The following is a 20,663-nucleotide window of genomic DNA, read 5'->3' on the forward strand; positions in this document are numbered from 1 at the left end:
AAATCTGATTACCAAGATCCAGCATCACGAAGCTATCTTACACAAAGCGTATAAGCCACATCAGTCTCGCTTTAAAACCATAATCCAAACTTGCGCAACACAACCAGTCCATTTAACAATGCTTATGACTCGTAGGGAAACTCCCAAATAAAAATGAGGAGGGAGGGAGAGAGGGAGTGAAATGGGACCCCAAATCGCACTTTGTGGGTGACTCGAATTTGTTTTCATCCAGTTTCTGACATTTTTTCCAACTTTAGTAACCTAAAGAAGCATCGAAATAACTCAACTAAAGAAAACTCCAGTCATTTTTACATGGGAGTCTGTCGTCCCCTGGAGCTTGTAACTATTCCATTTCCGTCGCTCTTCTGATGCAATCTATCTTGACCTTCCCAGATCTGATATGGACTGTCTTCTTCTGACGTTCAATCATCGGAATGCTCTGAAAGCTATTTACTGATAACCAATACACTGAAGACGAGTGATCATTGTATCCTAGTGCTTTATCCAGTCCCTGTGCTGTAAGCTAAGGAATGAAGTCTGGGCCTTGAATTCCATCTCTGCCAGCTCCCTGACCGAGGGTGCCAGTTCTGCTGTGTGCGTCTCAAATATTCTCCCTAAAACGAAAACAAATAAATAAGAAATAAATGACTCTAAAATCAAGAGAAAAGCAGGAATTGTGAATTTAATGGTGCAGAAAATGTGCGATTCTGAGAACTCGCATGACAACAATATTGCTAGAGCGCTGCGGTAATGACTTTCGAAAGGATAGTCACTTATCAGAATGAAGTGCAGTCCTCCATACAGCACTTCAGATCAAAGAATATCTTTGTCAACCAATCAGAACAAGAAAACATTGATACAGCCAAGGCAACCTTCATCAGCCAATCAGAGCAAAGACAACCTTCAGCCAATCAGAGTAAGGAAAACCTTCATACAGCCAATCAGAGCAAAGAAAAGCTTCACACAGCCAATCAGCGCAAAGACAACCTTCATAAGCCAATCGTAGCGAAGAAAACCTTCATCAGCCAATCATAGCAAAGAAAACCTTCATAAAACCAATCAGAGCCAAAACAACCTTTATACAGCCAATCAGAGCAGAGCAAACATTCACAAAGCTAATCAGAGTGAAAAGAACCTTCATAAACCATTCAGAGCAAAGACACCTTTAAGCCAATCAGAGCAAAGCAAATGTTCATGCATTTAGTCAGAGAAAAGAAAACGTTCATCAGCCATTCCGGTGCAAAACTCTTATCCGTAATCCTGACTCACGAAATTCGCTTTCCTCGCTTCAAACGTGTCTCGCGTTCGCCTCAAGCCTACCTGGGGAAACCCTAAAAATCATAACTCCCGCAAGCTAAATTATAGGACAGAGAAGTTGAAACACCTTGGTAGCCCCGTTGCTCCTGCCACTTAACGTGAAAATCATAACCATTCACCACAACGTTAATCAGAGACAAGAGTGCCTCTGGTACGTATGTCTGGAACTCACCTTTCCGTCAGCAAAGGTCATTTTGTAATAGGCCATATTCGTATTCTCGGTATTGGACTGGAACTAGCTTGCAAGTGAGGCTAATGGGGGGAGTCTTTTCAAATGTAAATGACATTCATCTCTTTTTAATGATATTCCCCCGCGTGAGCCTCCATTGCAAGCTAGTTCCAGTCCAATACCGAGAATACGAATATGGCCAATTGTGAAGGTGACCACAAAATGAGTATCATACAACACTAACCTGCCCCTCTACGTTTCTCCCCATACGTCACTTTGCCGTCAAATTCGTTGTGTGGAATTTTCATGTTGGGTTGAATGGACGAGATTGTCTCTTTAAGATGTTCCTCCACGTCAGCTAAATACTACAGAAAAGAACGAAATGGAGAAAATATACATTAAATGAACCGCTTTGTGAAACGTGGCATCAAAACGTCTAACAGCTTTGATAAGCTAAGTGAAAGCGTAGATATCATAATTTATTTACCTGTTTCTCGTCATACCAGATAGCACAGCCTCCCTGGTCCTTCAGCCGTGTGTTATAGCATCCTTTACCCCGACTGGAACACGTGTGGTACCATACCTACAGTTAAAGCACGCCAGCATTTAAATAACCGGGTTATCGCCTTCCTGACTATTACGGTATTGCTGAAAGGCAACACTTAATTGAAAAAATTGCACCAAAATGGAACCACACGTGGTACAACGAAACTGCAGTACAACCTCGCTTTCTAGAACTCTGTTGTCTTGCACTCCCCACTAACTCATATCACTTTCCCCTGGATGTACTTCTTCAATCACTTACTATCAACTATCTCGAACTCCTAAAAGAGGAAATTTACTACAGGCGCAAGTTAAAAAGAAACAAATTCGGCGTCAATGTAACATTGTTTAGCACAACTTTCGTATCCTCGCTTTTTTTTTTCCTTTTTAACTCTCCGTTCTTTAACCAAGCCTACGAAGTTACATAGTGAAACATTTTCTAGGTTGGGACCCAAAGAGCAAGGATTCGTTATACATAACACAGTTCGATGAACATGTAACGAACTGTACCTTTTCTTTAACGTCCGAAACGAGAGAAATTGCCAGGCCCATCCTAAAGGAAGAAGAACAACATACATTCTTTTTATCACAGTTCTGAGAATGTGGTAGCAGACAAGAACAATGTCTTCTAGTCCCCCAGTTGACGTTTAACGTTTCTCTCCCAACTTGATTGCTCGAAAATGTGTTGACATTGTAAGGAGAATTTAGAATTACATAACTATACCCGCCATTAACAAATATGGGGTTAAGGTAAGTGGTGTTTCCACCACAAATGCCTCGGTTACTACTTGTTCATGAAGGGCCAGAACTTTAGAGTCATAACCCGGCTGGGGGAAAACACTATTGATAGGATTGTCTATGACAATGAAAAATTAGCGCAAACACCCTCCCCTGCAATAATAGCTGCATTTTGCTTGTATCCTAAAAGTGGGTGATAGCAGGATGTGCGGTCTGACGCAGATTACAGGAATACACCTACGCTGCAGTTCAATATTACTATCATATTTACGCTAATGTGTATTATTTTATCTTTTCTGGTGTTCACAAGTGCTACTCGTTGAGATAAAAAGCTCAAACCTAGATTCACATTTACCTCTCTGCTCTTCCTACTCGTCCAATTCTGTGCACGTAGTTTTGTTTGTCGTCTGGAAATGTTACATTCACGACTGAAAAGGAAGCAAAAGCGTAAGTTTCTCGTTAGAAAGGAGGAGGGGAAGGGAGGGGAAGAAAAGCTAGGGAGGGAGGGAGGGGGGAGGGAGAAGTGGAAATGCTGAACTAAAAAGATAGACTGAGTGAAGACGTGTGTTCTCACCGTATGGTACACCCGTGATGTCGATGCCCCTGGCAGCGACGTCAGTACAGATAAGGAATCTCACTTCGCCTTCCTGAAAAAAGAAAAGAAAATGCGCCATGGTTTAATTAAATGTGGCCCATAGGGTCACTGATCATTTACAGTGTTGTGCGCGCTAGTGTCAAATGTCGAAAGCTGGTTTTCGCGCACGTTTCTCCACCCAGTTCAACCAAACCTATCAAATGATGATGATGACTGTTATATCCAGTGTTATACTACATGAAGTAGGACTGCGCTTTTTTGTGTGTTGTATTACATGAAGTAGGACAGCTGAAATAAATCATTCCATGTGTTCCATGTATTCGTGGTACTTCTACTGTTAATCGGTCTTAACAGTGATAAACAGTGTTTACAAATTTAACTAAAATGAGATATCTTAAATTCAAACATCTTTAAACTAAGGTCATGACCTTGCTTGGTTTTCTATCTTTTTATTAACTCATTTTACAACAGACAATTAGAGTTGTCCCTTATCATGTAGCGGGATTAATCGTAATGCAAATGCAGATGTAATCTATAAACCAACAAAACACGGAAGGGCTTTCATGAGCTTGTTATAAAATACGTTTCTTCCAAATTGAAATAAAATTAAACAAGTAATATACAGCTTCAGCACTTAAATTTGTCCTTGCTAATCCAGGCAATTGAATACACCTTCTGACTTTTTGCTTTTAATTAATCCAAAACGCGGGCAATAGGAAATAACCGAATTAAATAAAACTAATTTCCTTTCAAGGTTTTGAATCAAGACTCAGAGGCAAAAGGTACTCCGAATGCTTAACTGTCTCAAGTGCTAGGTCTTAAGGGGATGGCCCAACCCTTTTCTCGATCAATGTAAGGCCAGAAGTGCCAATAGGAGCCCATGATCTGCTGCCAACACTGTGATTTCGTCGATGCAATTTCTAAATAAAAACTCACACCTCCTCAAGAAAATGAGGTGTAATAAAAAACACATTTTACAACGCCCCCAATCTCTCGCTCCTTTTGGAGTACATCAAGCCATACGACAACGCCAAACTGTTGACCAACTAAGTGCCGCCTTCCTTCTGTTCGAATAGCACGTATGTAAGTGTAATTTTAGCGCTAGCCTCTGTAGTGTAACTAGCTATTGTTACCTTAAACGCTTGCAAGTTTGCTTTTCTTTCCTGTGGGGATCGGTCACTATGGAGACACACACAAGAGTACTCATTGACCATAGCCTTTGGACCTGGTGAAGAAAAAATACACAATACACCTCTCAGTAACCAATATACAAATAATCACTTCTGGCCAATAACAATAAGGGTAAATAACCTGGTAAACCAATCATAAAGCGAAGCAAGAACAAACAAATGGTGCTGAGCGTGGGAAAACATTCACCCTGTGCAAAGCGCGGGAAAACATAAAACCTCAATGCAAAAGCGCGCACGTCAAGCTGGTCATGGTTTCGCTCATTGGTTGAAAAAAGACAACGTTCATTCTGATTGGTTTAAGACCCTTGACAGAGAACTCGACAAAAACAGAAAAACAGCAAGCACCACTGTTACTCAATGCATTGTCACTACCTCCGCCTAAGGAGACCAGGTATTGTTCCACATTATCACAATCCAGTTTCGTACGACAGAAGATTATTGCTTGGTCCATTTTATGTTCCTTGATGGCTGTCACCAAGTACTCAACCTTCAAAATCTTCACGGCCTCGGACAGAGATTCTGCACAATGAGAAAGTGCACGTTAATTATCGAGCTTATATTAAGTCTCATTCAAGATGTGTCAAATAACTCGTACCTGGAATTTGACCGCCAGATTTCATGTTGTCTTTTGCATGGATTCCATCAGTCTAAAGAAAAAAAAAACAGTGGTCAAATGTAAAAGAAAATAGCTGAATATAGGTATGGGTCACATGTTTGTCACAACAACTGAAAGGTGGTTCTATATGTGACCATTCAAAACTACCAAACTGAGCTTTCGTGTGGCGCTGCTTGTTATACTATGCAAGGTCGGTTTAAAATATCGTGAAACCTTAAGGGACAACATTTCAATGAAAGCGGTCGAGGAGTACATTCATGTGGGACTGTTCACTACAGTAAATAGTTTGAATCAAGGATAATCGGTAGTTCGCGTGATCATCCCTGTGTATTGCGCTGTGCAGGGTTTTCCTACCTGACTGATATCCTAATGCGTGACCATTCAAATAAATACTGTCCAGCATGCACTTTCATCGGCCTCGTTCCCAGTCTCTATCCCCTTTCCTCTGCCTCGATAACGCGCAGGATTGTTCAAGTCCGTGACACCTTCTGTTTTAGTTCCGTCATTGTTAGGAAGGTTAGCCAGAGCACCGTCACCAGATTCATTCTCTTACCTTAACATAGCTGACACGCGAGCAGATTGCGGCTCGCACGATGGAAGCACCGAAACACGCGAAAAAGTAAAAGCCTGAGCGCGCATGTTATGAAGGGTAACCGTACAGCAAAAACCATTTCATATTATTCTCTTAAAAAACACTGCAGAAACAAAGATTTGATTCTGTTGAAGCTATAAAGCACTTAGTTAAGCAACAAGCAAGATTTGAAAACGTTTGGTGCTTGGTGCTAGGTGTAAAAACGTTGCACCCAGGTTCTACGTTAGTGATTGAAGATAGAGGATTATGGTAAGTCACACACCTTAACTTTATTCTTTAGTTTCTGCCATGAGTTGTCCGCTCTGGGATCCACATGGCAAACCTATAAAGCACAGATATAATTACGACAAAGTATACCATCCTAGATAAAATTCCTAGCTGCTTTGGCTCCCTGCCAGGTTTGCTTCACCCCCGACTCATTCTCGCGGCTTCGCCTCTCTTGCGTGAGTCTGGCCGTACTCTTAATCTATTTGGCGACCGTGTTTTCAAAATGAAACTGGTGCAGTAATGAAAAAAATGTTATAAATTATTTACCACGTGGTGGACGGTTTCGGGAACAGCATCCTGTCCTTTGAGATCAACCCAGGTTGGAAAGTGCATGATTTTATCCTAAGAAAGAAATAACATTCCTGAGCCCAAGGCAAAATAAAGATTATGCCATCTGTACACTGTATATCATGTGTGTTCTTCTACACTTGCCTAAACGGAGACTCTAGTTTTCGTGAGGGAGGCTGTTTATTAACATAACATTCTTTGCACGATAAGCTAAAATCCTGACAACGTTCTGTATTGCCGGATGTACTCGTATACCCTGATTCATACATGTGGTTAATAGGAATCTTTAAGTAATTTTACTGTTCACCAAAGAACAGCCTTTAGAGGTCCAATTGTTAGTAAAAAAAAAATTATGCGTTTCCACACCTTTCACGGAAATGTTAGTTTTACAATTTTAAGTAAAATTACAATAACATACGTTCAGCTCTTCTGCTCTTATTACAATGTAGGTATATGTAAAAGGTTGATTTGCAGATAAGATTTACAGCGGTGAGCATACTATCAAGGTTTTACATACACATATAATCTCTTTTTTCATTATTATTATTATTATTATTATTAAAAAAACACCTTTTTGATCTTTAAAGAAGACATGACCGTTTTCACAGTCAAACTGAAACTGAAACTGCTGTGTCTAAAAATATTTACTAGCTTCTACAATCAAGATCGTTTGAAAACACACAAATATCTTACAGCCAGCTTCTTGACTTCAAAAGAGTGAAGAGTCGCTGAACAAACAATCATCTGTGAAAGAAAAGGTGAAAGCAACGTTATCAAAATCACGTGCACTCGGTAATTAAGAAGCATTGATCTTCATACATGTGGATTCTTTAAAGGTAGCAGGTAATGTCTGCATTCCAACCTAGTGTCCCATCTGACTGGCACTTATCTCTAGCTTTGGTAGCATGACACAACCAGGAGTATTACTACTCCCCCCTGGAACCCGGGGATGCTAGTTCATCGCATGGTTACTACTAGGATTACATTTGCCGGTACCCATTTATACACCTGGGTGGAGAGAGGCACTGTGAGAGTAAAGAACACAATACAGTCACCCCAGCCAGGGCTTGAACCTGGAGTCCAACACACTAGCCATTACTTCTATGCATCTCCCACAGATGCCAGCAAAGTAATTATTAAAAGCAGTTTATTCAGACAAACTGTTGGTTCCATTATATTTTTACCTGTAGTCGTTTGCCATCTGGGCTCATTTTTGGAATCTTGCTAAAGATTCTTGTAATCAGGTCATGGTTCCCTTGAGCTAGTAAACCATCCTGATAAAAGACGGAAAAGACAAGCAGTTAATTCAACTCTCTGTCAGACTACACAAGTTTTTTTGTCATAATTTAGTACTCAGGTATCCAATATTTCCACCACCTTTTGGAACACAAAAGTGGCAGTTTGGATGGTGACCATATCACTGACAACCTCACTGGGAATGAGGTTGTATCATTTGTAGTAGAGATAATCTAAAAATGTTCTTATAATACATACAGAGTGAAGGAATACAATAGAGCATTTTCATGGTGGCCATATTGCTAATTCCAAACAATTTTTTTCGTCATAAACCAACATGGTCCCAATGATGTCATGCGGAAACACTCTATAGCAAACAAGTGAGAAAAGGAACCAAGCTGATGATTCCATATCCATATCTTTTCTACCTTGGCTATCGCAGCTTCTCCACTCGTGCTGCAGCATACAAGAGCCTGCTCGCAGGCTATTACTTTTCCCCTTGCAGAATCTGGTCGGCGTGCAATGTCAGAAATTAAATTTTCTACCAGCTTAACCATGGGACCTTAAGGTGTACATTTTATTTTTAACACATTTTATAATAATGATTATAAAACATGATCTACAGCTAGTGTTGCCATTGGCTAACAATGCAAACATACCGCTTCATCCAGAATGAAGAAGCGAACCTGAAAGGAAATTGTATATTACCAGAAATGGTTTAATAAAATTTAGCATATAAACAATTGATTGTTCACTTCTCATGTGTATAACAGATGAATGGGCAGATCCAAGAAATTCAGAAACAGGGTGCTGTGGCAGTTGGCATGGCAGCTGCAAGGGGGAGCAGGGGGGATGTTTCCCTCAGAAAATATTTACCGTCTTTAAAAAAACTAGATTTTCTGAAATTTGTTTTGGTGTACTCTAGAAGCACTTGCGACAAATTTTAAATTTCCCAAACAAATGACAGAGGTGCAAGGCCCTCAGTGCCCCTTGCCCCACTTAGTCTGCCTTGGATGTTTGCATGGGCTTTGGTACAAAGCATGGTATTTTTTTAATTCATGAATATTTCATTTTACACTGCCAACATTTTTACTAGAGTGCTGGTGAGGTTAGATGACTGTCAATCAGATGGTTAACAAACGATTCAGTTATGCGCATCTAGTCCCTTGTAACACCTCAACTTTACTCAAGTTATCTACCAAAATGGCCAGTTTCCTAAAATATTTCGCTCTTGTATAATGAGCTGGCCATACATACTTGAGAGAGGCTGATTTTATCAGTAGAGATAAAATCATCAAGTTTTCCAGGTGTGCCAGTCACAATATCCACCTACAGAAATAATGAAAAGCCACAGACAATGATTAGAAAACAAGCAAACCTGTTATCATCAGTTTATAATGTTCATGGGCACAGTACCAGTCAAAGGTAAGTCTTGACTACGTCTTGACTTGAAACTTGATACTCGATCCTCAATGTTTTCAAAAACAGAGAATCAAGATTCGGGGCTTGAGTTTCAAGTTTCAAGTTTTGAGTTTAAAGACACTCAAAGAGTTTTTTTGAGGAAACAATTTATGTCTTGAATACCTAAGGTACAAAGACACCAAAGAACTGATAATAAACTGAAAATTAACAATCTGAGGAGGATTAAGATAGATTGAGTGATAAACTTGAAAAAAATGGCTGTATTCTTAAGACATGTGTAACAAATCTCCTTTAAATTGCCTGCAGCACTTAACTTCAATCATTTAACAGTTTAAAGAGTTTTTCAGCAACTGAACTCACTTTCACATTGAAACAATTTCAATGTTATTGTTAGTTTGTAAAATGTGACACTCACCCCATCATTAAGCATCTGAATTTGGGTCTTCACATGCTCTCCACCAATCAAAAGGACTTCTCTAAAATGCCAAGAAAATGTTTATTTTAACTACCTATTAACTGAGAGTGAGATCTTTACAGTGAAAATCTGTATTGTCCAAGCAATAGCCAGGTCAATAGGGCAAGCCAAGGTTTGAGATTTTCCCGTAAAGACCGAATGTTCGAGGTTGACAAGTTGTTTGTTATATGGCTTTTTGCTTTAGTTTTGCAGGCCTGTAATCAGCCTGTAGGCATTATGGGAGAATAATGCCCCAGAATTAGCCAATACGAGTGTGCATTATATCAGTTGCAAGCCATATAATAAAGTTTAAATATAAACTTAGGCTCACAATGCACACAAAATTCAAAAGAGAGTGCGCATGAGGTGACCTGTAGTTTCACCTATAATTAGTAAAGCAATTTAAATTAAATGGGGTTTTCGTAGATGATAATTGTTTGCCCTTTCATCAAATTGGTCAGATGGGAACTTCAATCAGTACAATATAGCTCCCTTCCCACCAGACAGTGTTTTTGCAACAACACAACTACATAGCATCAAAATGAATGAGAACTAAAGTAGCTTACTTGACTTGTGGGTTTGGTAAATACTTCTTGAACTTTGAGATCTGATTGTGGGTCTAGGCATTCAACACAAAATTACTTGCATCAAGGCGGTGGTAACAACGTCAATGGACAATTGAAAAATAGTAAGCAAAAATAATTTAACAACAGTTTCATTCAATCCTACATACCTGTTGGGCTAATTCTCTAGAAGGCTAAGAAAAAGAAAAGAAAAAATAAAGAAACAAAGAAGTCGCAGTGACGAATAACAGTTCTCATGAGAAACGCGAACAATACAATCATGATGTATCAATGTTAATTGTTTTATCCTTTTTCCATTGTACCTTGTCAGAGCAGGATTCACAGGTTCAATGCTTCAATTTAAAGCTCCTTAATATTCTATTTTCATTAAAGCTCAGTTCAGAGGTTAACCATAGGAATTAGGTTATTTGCACCACAGGCATACAATTTTTGCAAAGGAGTAACACTATGAAGCCCAATGTGAACAGAGCAAAGTAACTGTGGAATCCAGTGCAGTATCTAATTGATGACAATCTTGAAATGAAAGGAATGGGACATAGAAGGGAAACTTGCACATGTTCTAGGTTACGGACTGAACTGTCAATGTTTGTATTGAGGGATTAATAGTGATGCATTATAATCTACCAAATGTATTGCTTAAATGTACGATGGTGATTGAACATCTTTGTTATACATTGCAGTGGTCACACGCACCTCCATAATAATTGCTGATGGACTACATCTGTTATTAAACTTGCCAGATTTGGGCTGGGCCACCGCTGATGCCCCTAGGCAATTTTCAACAGAGACAGAAATTAATTGAAAAAAGCATACCAGAGCCAAATTGCAAGGAAAGAAACAATGGATTGCTTCCTTCTGTTGACACATCTTTGCTCAATGACAAAACTAATTCTAACACTGTATGCGAGATAAGTGGGAAGTGCAAGTGATCTTCAGCACCTCAGTAGATGGGTGTCTCACCCGTGTGTGGAAGGTAATAGGCTTTAACCCTGGTTGGGAGAACTTGAAATTTCTTTCTAAGAAGCTTGAAACCTTCCTGACTTTGTCACTAACTGATTAAAGTAGCGTAACGACTTACCTCCTTTGATATTTGAGACAGCCACTGCATTAGGTGGGGCTTTGGACAGTCCTTTATATCCACCAGGCTTCAAATTTATGTCAGAATAAGGCATAATATAGGAGATAATAAATTTCTTATTTGCAAGTTGGGATATGGAATTTAACTTTGATATACATGTATTGCTGAGATTAAATTCTGACCTAATAGTTATTTGCATAAATAAATAAGATAAAATAATAAATAAAATTATATATAAAAAATAAATCTGTCCATTACCTGTCAATTGTTAACAGAAATAATATTTTTCACATGAACTCAACAGGATACTCATTACAAAACAAAGTGAATGTCAAAGACTTCGGGATTCCTCTTCGGGAGTATGATAGGAAGCTGTCTGTCTTGAAATGTGTGTATAATTTATAGTCAGCTGCTATAATAATTTCTCCTGGCAGTGCCTGGTGGCAGCAGGCTCTAAAACTGGTTTGGGAGGAGGTTGGCATTGGTTATAGCAATCAACTGGGATTTTTGCTAGCAGATGACATTTTTGTTAATACTCAACATAAAGTGAACACACTCAATAACTAAGTAACCAAACCACCTGGGGCCTTTTGTGCAATAACACAACTGAACTGTTTCATCAAGCTTCTTGAACATTATTTAAATATAAACAAGAACTCGCTTTGGGGCATGTACATGTGCTAGCTGACAAGAGTATTGCACTGATGAGGTTATATATGGCATACAGTTATATACATGGGCTTGGCTTGGCACTTCTGTTATATGTACATGTACTTAATCTCAATTCACAGGTTTATCACTTGCAGCACCACATCCACTCTTACCTTAGGTGGGTACTTGAATGGAGAATCACCAAAATTAAACAACAGCTCAGCATTCTACACAAAAGAAAAGGTTCATAATATATACTGTACTGACGGTGTAGTTTTTTAGGAAGGATAAATGACTGCAGCTGATAAACAAGATGGCAAGATGAAATCAAAATATTTCTATGCAAAAAATTATTACCAGCAGATATTTTTACCTTTAACACAACTGCAGCAAAAAATGTGCTTCCCTGAAGGTTTGTATGAATGTCAAATGCCTTGCCAAAATCTACTCCTGCAGTAGTGATTAATTGTAAAACAAAAATAGTGGGACAAAATTAAATCTGGAAATTGGACTTCATTTTGGAGACAAAACAAGAAGAGAATATGTTTTGTATAATTCGCCAGTTAACAATAATTACTTCAGATATCACTCAGTAGTCACTATCTCATTGGTGTAAAGATCTCAGGTACAGTACATGTAGTGTCTGACTGAAACACTAATAGTGTGATTGCAAAACTAGGACTTGATCTTACAAAAAATAGGAGAATAGCTATGATATGGAGTTGCAATTAAATGGGTTAGACACATAGTTACAAACTGTTCCATTCCCAACATCATTCTGCATAAAAAATAACAGGGTAAAATATAGATTTGGGGAAAAAAAGAGGTTCATTATGACCACTAACCATTTTTGCTAAATTTGATTGAGCCATTATCCAGGTCGATGAAGCATCCAATAATGTCATTGATTCCAAATGGCTGTAGAAGCAAGATAATCAAATGTCCAAGGCATCAGTATCACAATTTATAACAACTTGATGGTAACTATTAACATAAAGAAATAACAATGATTTGGACAGTTTTATTTTAAAGAAAAATTGTATAGTTCTCAATCTTATGCAAAGCAATGGCCACACGAAATAAGTTCACTTAAAGCACTGCATGCCAGCATTTTTCATGGCCACCAATTAAGCAATCAATGAGTAAAAAACTAATCAATCGATAGATCAGTCTGTCTGTCCGTCCATCTGTCAGTCTGAGTCAATCAGTCAATCAGATAAGTACCTCTCCATAGGAGTCAAACTGTCTTCCAAATGACTTCTTCCCAGTTCCACCAAATCCATAACCCTGTTTATCAGTTCCTGGAAGTAAAGAAACTGAGTGTACAATCTTACATTCTTCACTTTTGAGGGGATCAAGGCACTGATAATCAACTTTCAGGAAACACACAGAAACACAACTACATGTAAGGGTATAAATATCCTGGAACCTGTGTCTTTCAGGCAGAAAAATGTCATGAAAAATGGCTTTTGCATCCCATGGCACAATTGTGACTGATGATCGGTATAATGATGACGACGATGATGGAGATGACAATGACAATGATGATGATATTGTTGCTGCTGCTACTGCTGATGATGATGATGGTGATGAGGATGATAATGACGACGACGACAACGACGACGATGATGATGATGATGTTGCTGATGATGGTGACTTCTAACCTTCCAAACCATCTACCAGGCCTATGGCCTACAAACACCTTTTGCTAAACACAAGAATTCATCCTTCAGTTGGGTTTTAGGATGTTATAATGTACATTCTTAAAGACTTTTAATTGTAGAAATTAGATTGAGCAGTTCACATAGGCTCTTGTGTGTATGGAAAGTAATTATTCCATGATATCCAAATTCTTATCAAATAGCATCTAGCCTAGGAGATTCAACAGACCTTATTTTCAAGTTGAAGAACTAAAGAATGTTAATTTTTTATACTTTGACCCCTTCCCTGTCTCTACTGGAAGTTTGGGTTGAGCGTCATACTTTCCTTCAATCATTCAAGGTACTCAAGACCCCTTCCCTCAACCCTCTACAGTGGGGGTTGGATATTTTCTGGAACTGTACATTGTTATTAATTACCAACTGACCAAGATCTAGTGCTGCCAGCTCTGTGGACCATCCAACACGACAAAGACCTTCATCTGTTACTGAAGCTTCATAATAGTACCTTCCTAACAAAGATGACACAATATTAATTTTCTAGCAGACTTTTTCTTATTTACAATGCTCCAACTACACAAAATAAATTAATTCCTTTTATTCGCCTTACTAATAATTTGAACCAGAGGTACAGAAAGCTTATTGTAACAAGTACTGATAAAATTGTATTCACTCTCTGTTTCTTTTGAAAACTGAAACTTCTTAACGGATTAAAAGTTTACAGAGGTTTCCTTAAGGGCCGGGTAGCGGGCAAATTGACCGGCTGTGAGGACAATTTTGCCGGGCTGGTTTGACCATCTAGTGGAATTTTTTCTTACAAAGAAGTTCAGTTTTAATAGTTTTGCCAACTTGTGAAAACCAGTTACCCTCCTGGTGAAAACATTTATGAAACCCCTAAGTTTATTTATGGAGTCCTGTTTTCTTTCATAACCAGAAGTGATGAACAATGTTTACATACCCTGTTTTACACCCAGAGTAGAGCGGCATCCTTGCCACTTATAATGATCGCGACTCTGGCACAGATAACCTTTTTCATCAATGGCTACGAATCATAAAAAATGAATTGGAATGAAAAACTACTTCCTACTACTGCAAGTCAAGAAAAACTATTTTTGCCACATACAGAATACATAACATAAACCAAGTATTTTGTTAGTATAAGAATTTTATATGTTAGGATCATTAGTTGTATTTCCACAGTGTCTTTACAATGCGAGTAGAGGCACGGTGGCCTCACAGTTAGTGCTCTCTCCTCCAGATTGAGCAGTCAAGGTTCAAGCCCTGGTGCTGTGCTGTGTTCTTGGGCAGGACACTTAGCTCTCACAGAGCCCCTCTCCACCCAGGCGTATAAATGGGTACTAGCAAATCTAATGCTGGGGGTAACCATGCAATGGATGAGGATCCCATTCAGAAGGGAGTAGGAATAACTGTACTCATAGTCGCTTCATGCTACGGAGATCAGTACTGGCCTGATGGGACACTTGGCTCGTAAGTGAACTTTTTTTCTACAATATCCACAATGAGTAAGATGACAAGTTTAGTTCAAGCCTGGGAGAAATTCACAAGTTTTGTGCACTACTCACCAAAATCCAGATCTCTATCAAATATGTTCAATATAAATGTGTTAGGTGCTATCAAAGGAAAGAAAAAAGAAATACATCACTTATTTTTAATTAATATTGAATTCTTTAGGTGAAATAAAAACTGCTACTAATTGAGTAAATGAAGTGCACGTTTTAAGTATGGTTCCATAGTCATTTGACAGGAAATGACTGACAAAAAAATACTCATGAGAAATTGAGTGGAACAAGGGAAACCTTTATTACATTTATATAATTAGTAGACTTGATACTGAAATGACTGTCATGCACTTTTGAATGGTTTCTTTCTCCCAATGTCAGATATCTCACCCACTAGGAGAAAACATGTAAATTAAAATATTTATGGCTGAAAATTTATCTGACAGTTCATACTTAAAGACAAGTGATTTAAGGGTAATGTCCCTACCACAAGTACCTAGATATCAAATCCAGTATTGAGTTTTTAATGGCATTGTATGTTTTGCTACATAATATTATTGTATCACTTCTTTTATAAAAAAATTGATTTAGGTAACTAGTTGAGAAATTTGTTCACTATCAATTGCTAATTGGGCAGTGATGGAAAAAGCAAATTACACAATTTATTAAGTAACGTAAAGGGTCATTATTATTGTTATCATTATTGTTGTTATTGTTGTTGGTATTATCAATTACCAACTGACGCAGCAACTGCAGGACGAGAACTCTTACGGCCACTTATGGCTTCCCTTACTGTCTCATGTACAATCTGAATCACTGGCAAAGAAAATGCCTGAAACAGAATCACAAACACGAGATCACTACTTCAAAACTTCAATATACTCATCTTTATTATTTACCAATAGTACATACATCAGTTCTTGTTTTAGTAATACTTATACCCATGGGATAGCAGCGGTAATGGTAAACAAACTTTAAAATATCTGAGAATTTTGAGGATTATTCTCAGTTAACAAACTGTGTGAGTCCTTTAATTTTATGAGTTCATTGCATGTAACACCAAAATTTATGGTAAAACAATCAAACTCCATACCCCAGTCTTTCCACTTCCAGTCTCAGCTGCCTTGGAAGAAAGTAGACCACATAAAAATTAGAACACCAGCTAAACATATCAAGCAAAATAAACTGAATATGTAAATTTCAAATGGTTAGATAGGAGTAATTTAAGAACAAAATTTTCTTGCTTGTGATGGAAATGGTCCTACACATGCTCTCTTTTAGACAAGTAAACTGCCATGGGTTGCCTCTTGATATGTTTTCAGGTTACTCCAATAATTTTTGGAGACCTGTTTGTTATCTGCTGACATCAGTCAAGGCCAGTGTGCTGCACCTGATACTGGAGTCTCAATGGAAGTGTCATTGAATGTTTGAGCACAGTCAGAGTTACTGTGTTTTGTTGTTGGGTGAGGCAGTTCTCGTGAGGCCTTGCTCCTATTAGAAAAAGACACTGCAAGAGAAGACTGTGTTTCAAGTTTCAACTTCCTCCTAACCTCAAGGACATTGCAGTAAGCCAAAATATAGCTACATGTGTACACAGCACTGTACTTGCACAAAAATCCAAGGGAACTAAGAATACCTAATTTAAATTGAAGTCAAATCAGTGAACAAAAATGAAAGATATTAATTTCACATAATTTTTTTCTAGAATTCTTACCATAAGCACATCTCCACCCCCCAAGATCAGTGGAATGGCTTCTGCTTGTACATCTGTTGGAAGACTAAAAAGAGGAAAACACTTTCAATTTATCATAACATAAACATTTTAGCCATCAAAAGCAAGCACAAGCCTATATCTGAACTTATTAACCACTAGTAGTGTTTAATTCTGAGGACTTAGGGATCGTTCATTTTTTATAAGGTAGGGGGGGCTGGTGGGATTTGGGGGGGGGCATGCAAAAAAAAATGGCTTTCGAGGGGGGGCCATCCCAAAAAAATAAGGGAAAAAGGGGGGGTCACGTGAAATATTTTAGAAAAACTTTAAAATGGCATAATGTTTGAATATCAAAAAAATTGCTATAGAATAAACATAGAAGGCAGGATGCAAATTTATTACAAACTTTCCTTCTGCTTTAAAAAAACGTTTGGCGACAAAAAGCATTTGTAGCTACTGAAAAGAAGTATTTAACACTGTTATTTTCGAATGCAACTTTCTCTGGCACTCATCTTTATCTTCGCTGTCGTCGAGTTCTGCGTCGCCGCTTGTGCTGCTATGGGAGTCTCTTTCACCAATGCTGCAAGAAGCAGCAATGCTTTCCGTCAGAGTGTACTCTTCAGGGTACATGAAGGTGTAAACATAATCTCTGACTTCCTGCTCAAGGTTTGTGGTGATTCTGCTGCTTGCAGCATTGGTGAAATAATTCCCTTCCAAGAGCTGTGCGATGTATGGCCCATCTCTTCTAAATAACGACGTGGCAACATCCTCAACTTTAATACACTCTTCCGGGATAGCTGTTCTAGGAGGGTACACAAGGCATTGTGGAAGATCATTTCCTTGCGGGTTTCCAACACAGATTCCATAAACTTGTTGGACATTGTTTTCAGTCCGCTTCCTCTTTCTTTCATTTGACTTTCTGCGGCTTTCTTTTTACCTTCTCCTTTTGTTGATGTGCTGTTTGAGTATGCCCTTGAATATGCTGTTATAATTGCTCTTCTTATTTTCTAGTGCTTCCATGTCCTGCGTGACCTTCGTCAACTTAGCTTCTCTACATTTGATCTGTTTTACATTAAAACTGTGAGCAAATTTTTGCCCTGCTTTAAAGCAAGCCCATTTGGACTGAAAGAGTGTGGAATCTTGTTCCTTTACATCTTTCATCTTTAGCTTTTTGTTTTACCTGCACAGGGCAACATTTATAAATGCCTATCACTAGAGTAGAGGTAAAAACCTTCCAAATAAAGACATCTGTAAATTAAATGTAAGAATGTGTTTCACACAACACATCAACAGATTTCCAGTTTTTTCACAACACTTCATACTTGGTTCAGTATCACAATGCAGGAGGAAGGAAAGACTCTGTTCCAGGCTACTGTTACTTCTGTAACATTGAGAAGTTTATGAATGAGCATTATGAGGAGAGGGAGAACTACAGGGAGTTTCTAAAGTTGTCCTGTCAAGAAAAGGTAGGAGAAATTTGTTCTTTTTGTTGTGAATGGACTGGACCACCCATAAAAAGATACCCTAAACCAGTTCCTGACCATTCCTGCCTACCGGAATACCACTACCTCTCCTACCAGAAGAGCCCAAAAGAAGGGCGTGATCCAGATGACTGGCAGCCAAGGGTCCAAGCGAAGAAAGAGCATGGAAGTGGCAGGCTGGTTTTATCTGAACCAGAGAGCGTTGCTCTATTTGCAGATAAGTTTATTGTCAAATCAAAGTTTGTGGTGGATTATCTTCAGCATCTTGAAGCGCTGGAATTTAAAAGGAAAAAGAGAACAGAAGAAAAGGCAAAGTTAAGTAGGGACGCAAAAGATAAATCATATGAGGATTATCCTTGGACTGAGTTGTGCGAAGATCTAACCAAGCTTAAAAAGCTATGTGTTCCAGAACTAAACAGGTACTTGAACCACCACGGGCTGAAGCAGCATTTGAAAAGCAGCAAGAGTGAGAAAGTAAAGGCAATTGTAAGACATTCATGCTTGCAGCAGAAGAGCCCTTCAGAGCTGGCCAACCAACACTGAGGAATGCCAGGACATTGACACAAAATGACAACAGGGCAAGTGCTGACAGTAGTGAAACGGATGAAAGTGACAATGATGAGTATGACAGTGATACCATTGACTCTGGGGGAGAAGATGACTCAAGTGACGTCATTCTTGCATTCATCAATTCAGATGAGGAAGATGCCAATGAGAGGCCAAATGCCACACGCTCAGAGCGAGCCATAACTAGGAGAGCCGAAATTGACTTCTCTTTCTTTTGATTTGTTTTTTAAGCAACAGCTCTCTGTAGGATAGGGATTGTAAATATTGTCTTCATAGTGAGCACAATAACGTGAAGTAGGGGGATAATAGACAAATTTTAAAAAAGTTGAAATCTAAATAGTTTGTTCAATTTTGGGGGGGGGTCATCCCAAAAAATGATCGCTATAAGGGGGGGGCATGTGAAAAAATTGGTAAGCTGAGGGGGGGTCATGCGATTTTTAAATGGTACTTCCCAAATCCCACCAGCACCCCCTCCCTCATAAAAAATGAACGGTCCCTTATGCGACCCCTAGTCACAAAAGAGATAGATAACAGCTAACACATTAGTGTTTAATTCCTTGCTATGAAAATACTTCAAGGATCTTCAAAGATTTTTTGCAGGGATGTCTAATGGTCTTAGTTTCACACACAACTTTCATAAAGGTATATTGTAAAAAAAAAATTATAAATAAAACCAAGGAGAACCTTGATATGAAGGTTTATTATGATGCAGTTTATAATTGAAGGCTTTCGTGCAAAAAGGGCGTATATAGCATTTTGGGCCGATTTTTATTTTTTGCAGGATCAAACTAATTTTTGACAGACTGACTTGTTTTGACATGAAAAGCATCGTTGCGTAATTGTTTTTGTTGATTTGCATTTCACTTTTGAGAAATAACATATTCTAACATCTTTCTGGATACTTACAGCCATCCCATTTCCTCAACCCCCTTGCACATTTCTGGTAGAAGGCCAAACTCTTAAAATGAAAACAGAGACAAAAAAAGTAAATCATCTACCATCTAAGGGCCACGTTTGTCTGATAGTCTATTACGCGCTGTGTAGGCATTGTTGCAGTTAAGAGAGAGGTACCTTCCTAAGTACCTTCCATAACTGCATGTCAAGTTTACATGAAGAGCAGTGTTGCATATTTATGACTCTAAAAATTACATGACTACATAGGGGCGGATCCAGGATTTTTCTCAGGAGGGGGTGCACCACTAAGGAATTGCGTAACTGATTGGTGAGGTAAACAAATTTTAAAAGCCAGTACGAAGAAGAAGGCTTCATCTCAGGGGAGGGGGGAGGTGGTGTGTGCACCCCCTACATCCTCCCCCTAGACCCGCCCCTGCTACAATAAATAAATTACATATAAAAATTATGTTACCGTTTGAGCTGAGGCCGATTTGCTACAGCTTGACACCCTCACCCCCCTAAACCTCCCCTCCCCCACCATACCTACATGCATATTTATCCTCTGGGCCAACCAAACACAAGAAAATCTTATTTTCACTGGAAGAAGTAAGGGAAGTGTATGAGACTGAAACTGCTTTGTTTCACAGGATCCTGGAGGGGATTAAGCTTATAGACTGTACCCTTCATTAAATTTAATAGGGCTCAGCAGTATGGGACGTCCAAGCAAAGAATTTTACACAATAACCATCCCTTTCCAAAATAATTCAGCAAGCCAGTGGCACACGACGATATAGTAAGCCAAATCACTTTGGAAGCTTTGTTGAAAATTTCCAACCATGGGCAAGCGGAACCCAATAGGGATTTTCTTGTTTTTAATAAGCTAAAGCTTACACGTGCTCCAAAAACAGTAAGAAACGGCATCAAAAGTCCTGGAATACTAACTTCAAACGAAGTCACAATGGTTCTCACAAGAACAGCTTTAAGTTTTTTTGGTCTAAAAGCCATGAGCAAACTGAGGAACAGAATTGTCACTGAAAATTTCTTTGATTTACTTACCTGAAAAGTGGCCCGCCATTTTGATCCGAGCAACGA

At 38.7% G+C, this 20,663-nt stretch overlaps 1 protein-coding gene across 1 annotated transcript; it reads right to left on the reverse strand.

Annotated features, from left to right (window-relative positions):
• Positions 1 to 252: 252 nt before the first annotated feature.
• LOC145466422 (ATP-dependent RNA helicase DDX1-like) lies at positions 253 to 20,656 on the reverse strand. The gene is made up of 32 exons (XM_081450135.1): positions 20,628 to 20,656; positions 19,584 to 19,635; positions 16,633 to 16,696; positions 16,012 to 16,041; positions 15,654 to 15,750; positions 14,982 to 15,029; positions 14,357 to 14,440; positions 13,827 to 13,910; positions 12,965 to 13,041; positions 12,586 to 12,658; positions 12,114 to 12,190; positions 11,914 to 11,967; positions 11,090 to 11,156; positions 10,705 to 10,778; positions 10,161 to 10,184; positions 9,994 to 10,046; positions 9,389 to 9,449; positions 8,809 to 8,880; positions 8,211 to 8,237; positions 7,500 to 7,589; positions 7,009 to 7,059; positions 6,295 to 6,369; positions 6,023 to 6,082; positions 5,148 to 5,199; positions 4,925 to 5,071; positions 4,496 to 4,587; positions 3,342 to 3,414; positions 3,123 to 3,195; positions 2,540 to 2,582; positions 1,974 to 2,069; positions 1,731 to 1,851; positions 253 to 614 (listed from the first exon to the last, which is right to left on the reverse strand). The coding sequence occupies exons 1-32, from the start codon at positions 20,644 to 20,646 to the stop codon at positions 493 to 495; spliced, it is 2,232 nt and encodes a 743-aa protein (XP_081306261.1). The 5' UTR covers positions 20,647 to 20,656; the 3' UTR covers positions 253 to 492.
• Positions 20,657 to 20,663: the final 7 nt, after the last annotated feature.

The sequence above is a fragment of the Orbicella franksi genome, chromosome 13 (assembly GCF_964199315.1).
Source record: "Orbicella franksi chromosome 13, jaOrbFran1.1, whole genome shotgun sequence".
Lineage (NCBI taxonomy): Eukaryota > Metazoa > Cnidaria > Anthozoa > Scleractinia > Merulinidae > Orbicella > Orbicella franksi.

Bases quoted from the DNA above. Each gene is read 5' to 3' on its own strand.
- LOC145466422 (XM_081450135.1), bottom strand. The intron at 10,779-11,089 runs GTAAGTCGTTAC...AAAATTGCCTAG, and splicing joins TGTCTCAAATATCAAAGGAG to GGGCATCAGCGGTGGCCCAG. The intron at 8,881-9,388 runs GTGAGTGTCACA...TTATTTCTGTAG, and splicing joins TTCAGATGCTTAATGATGGG to GTGGATATTGTGACTGGCAC.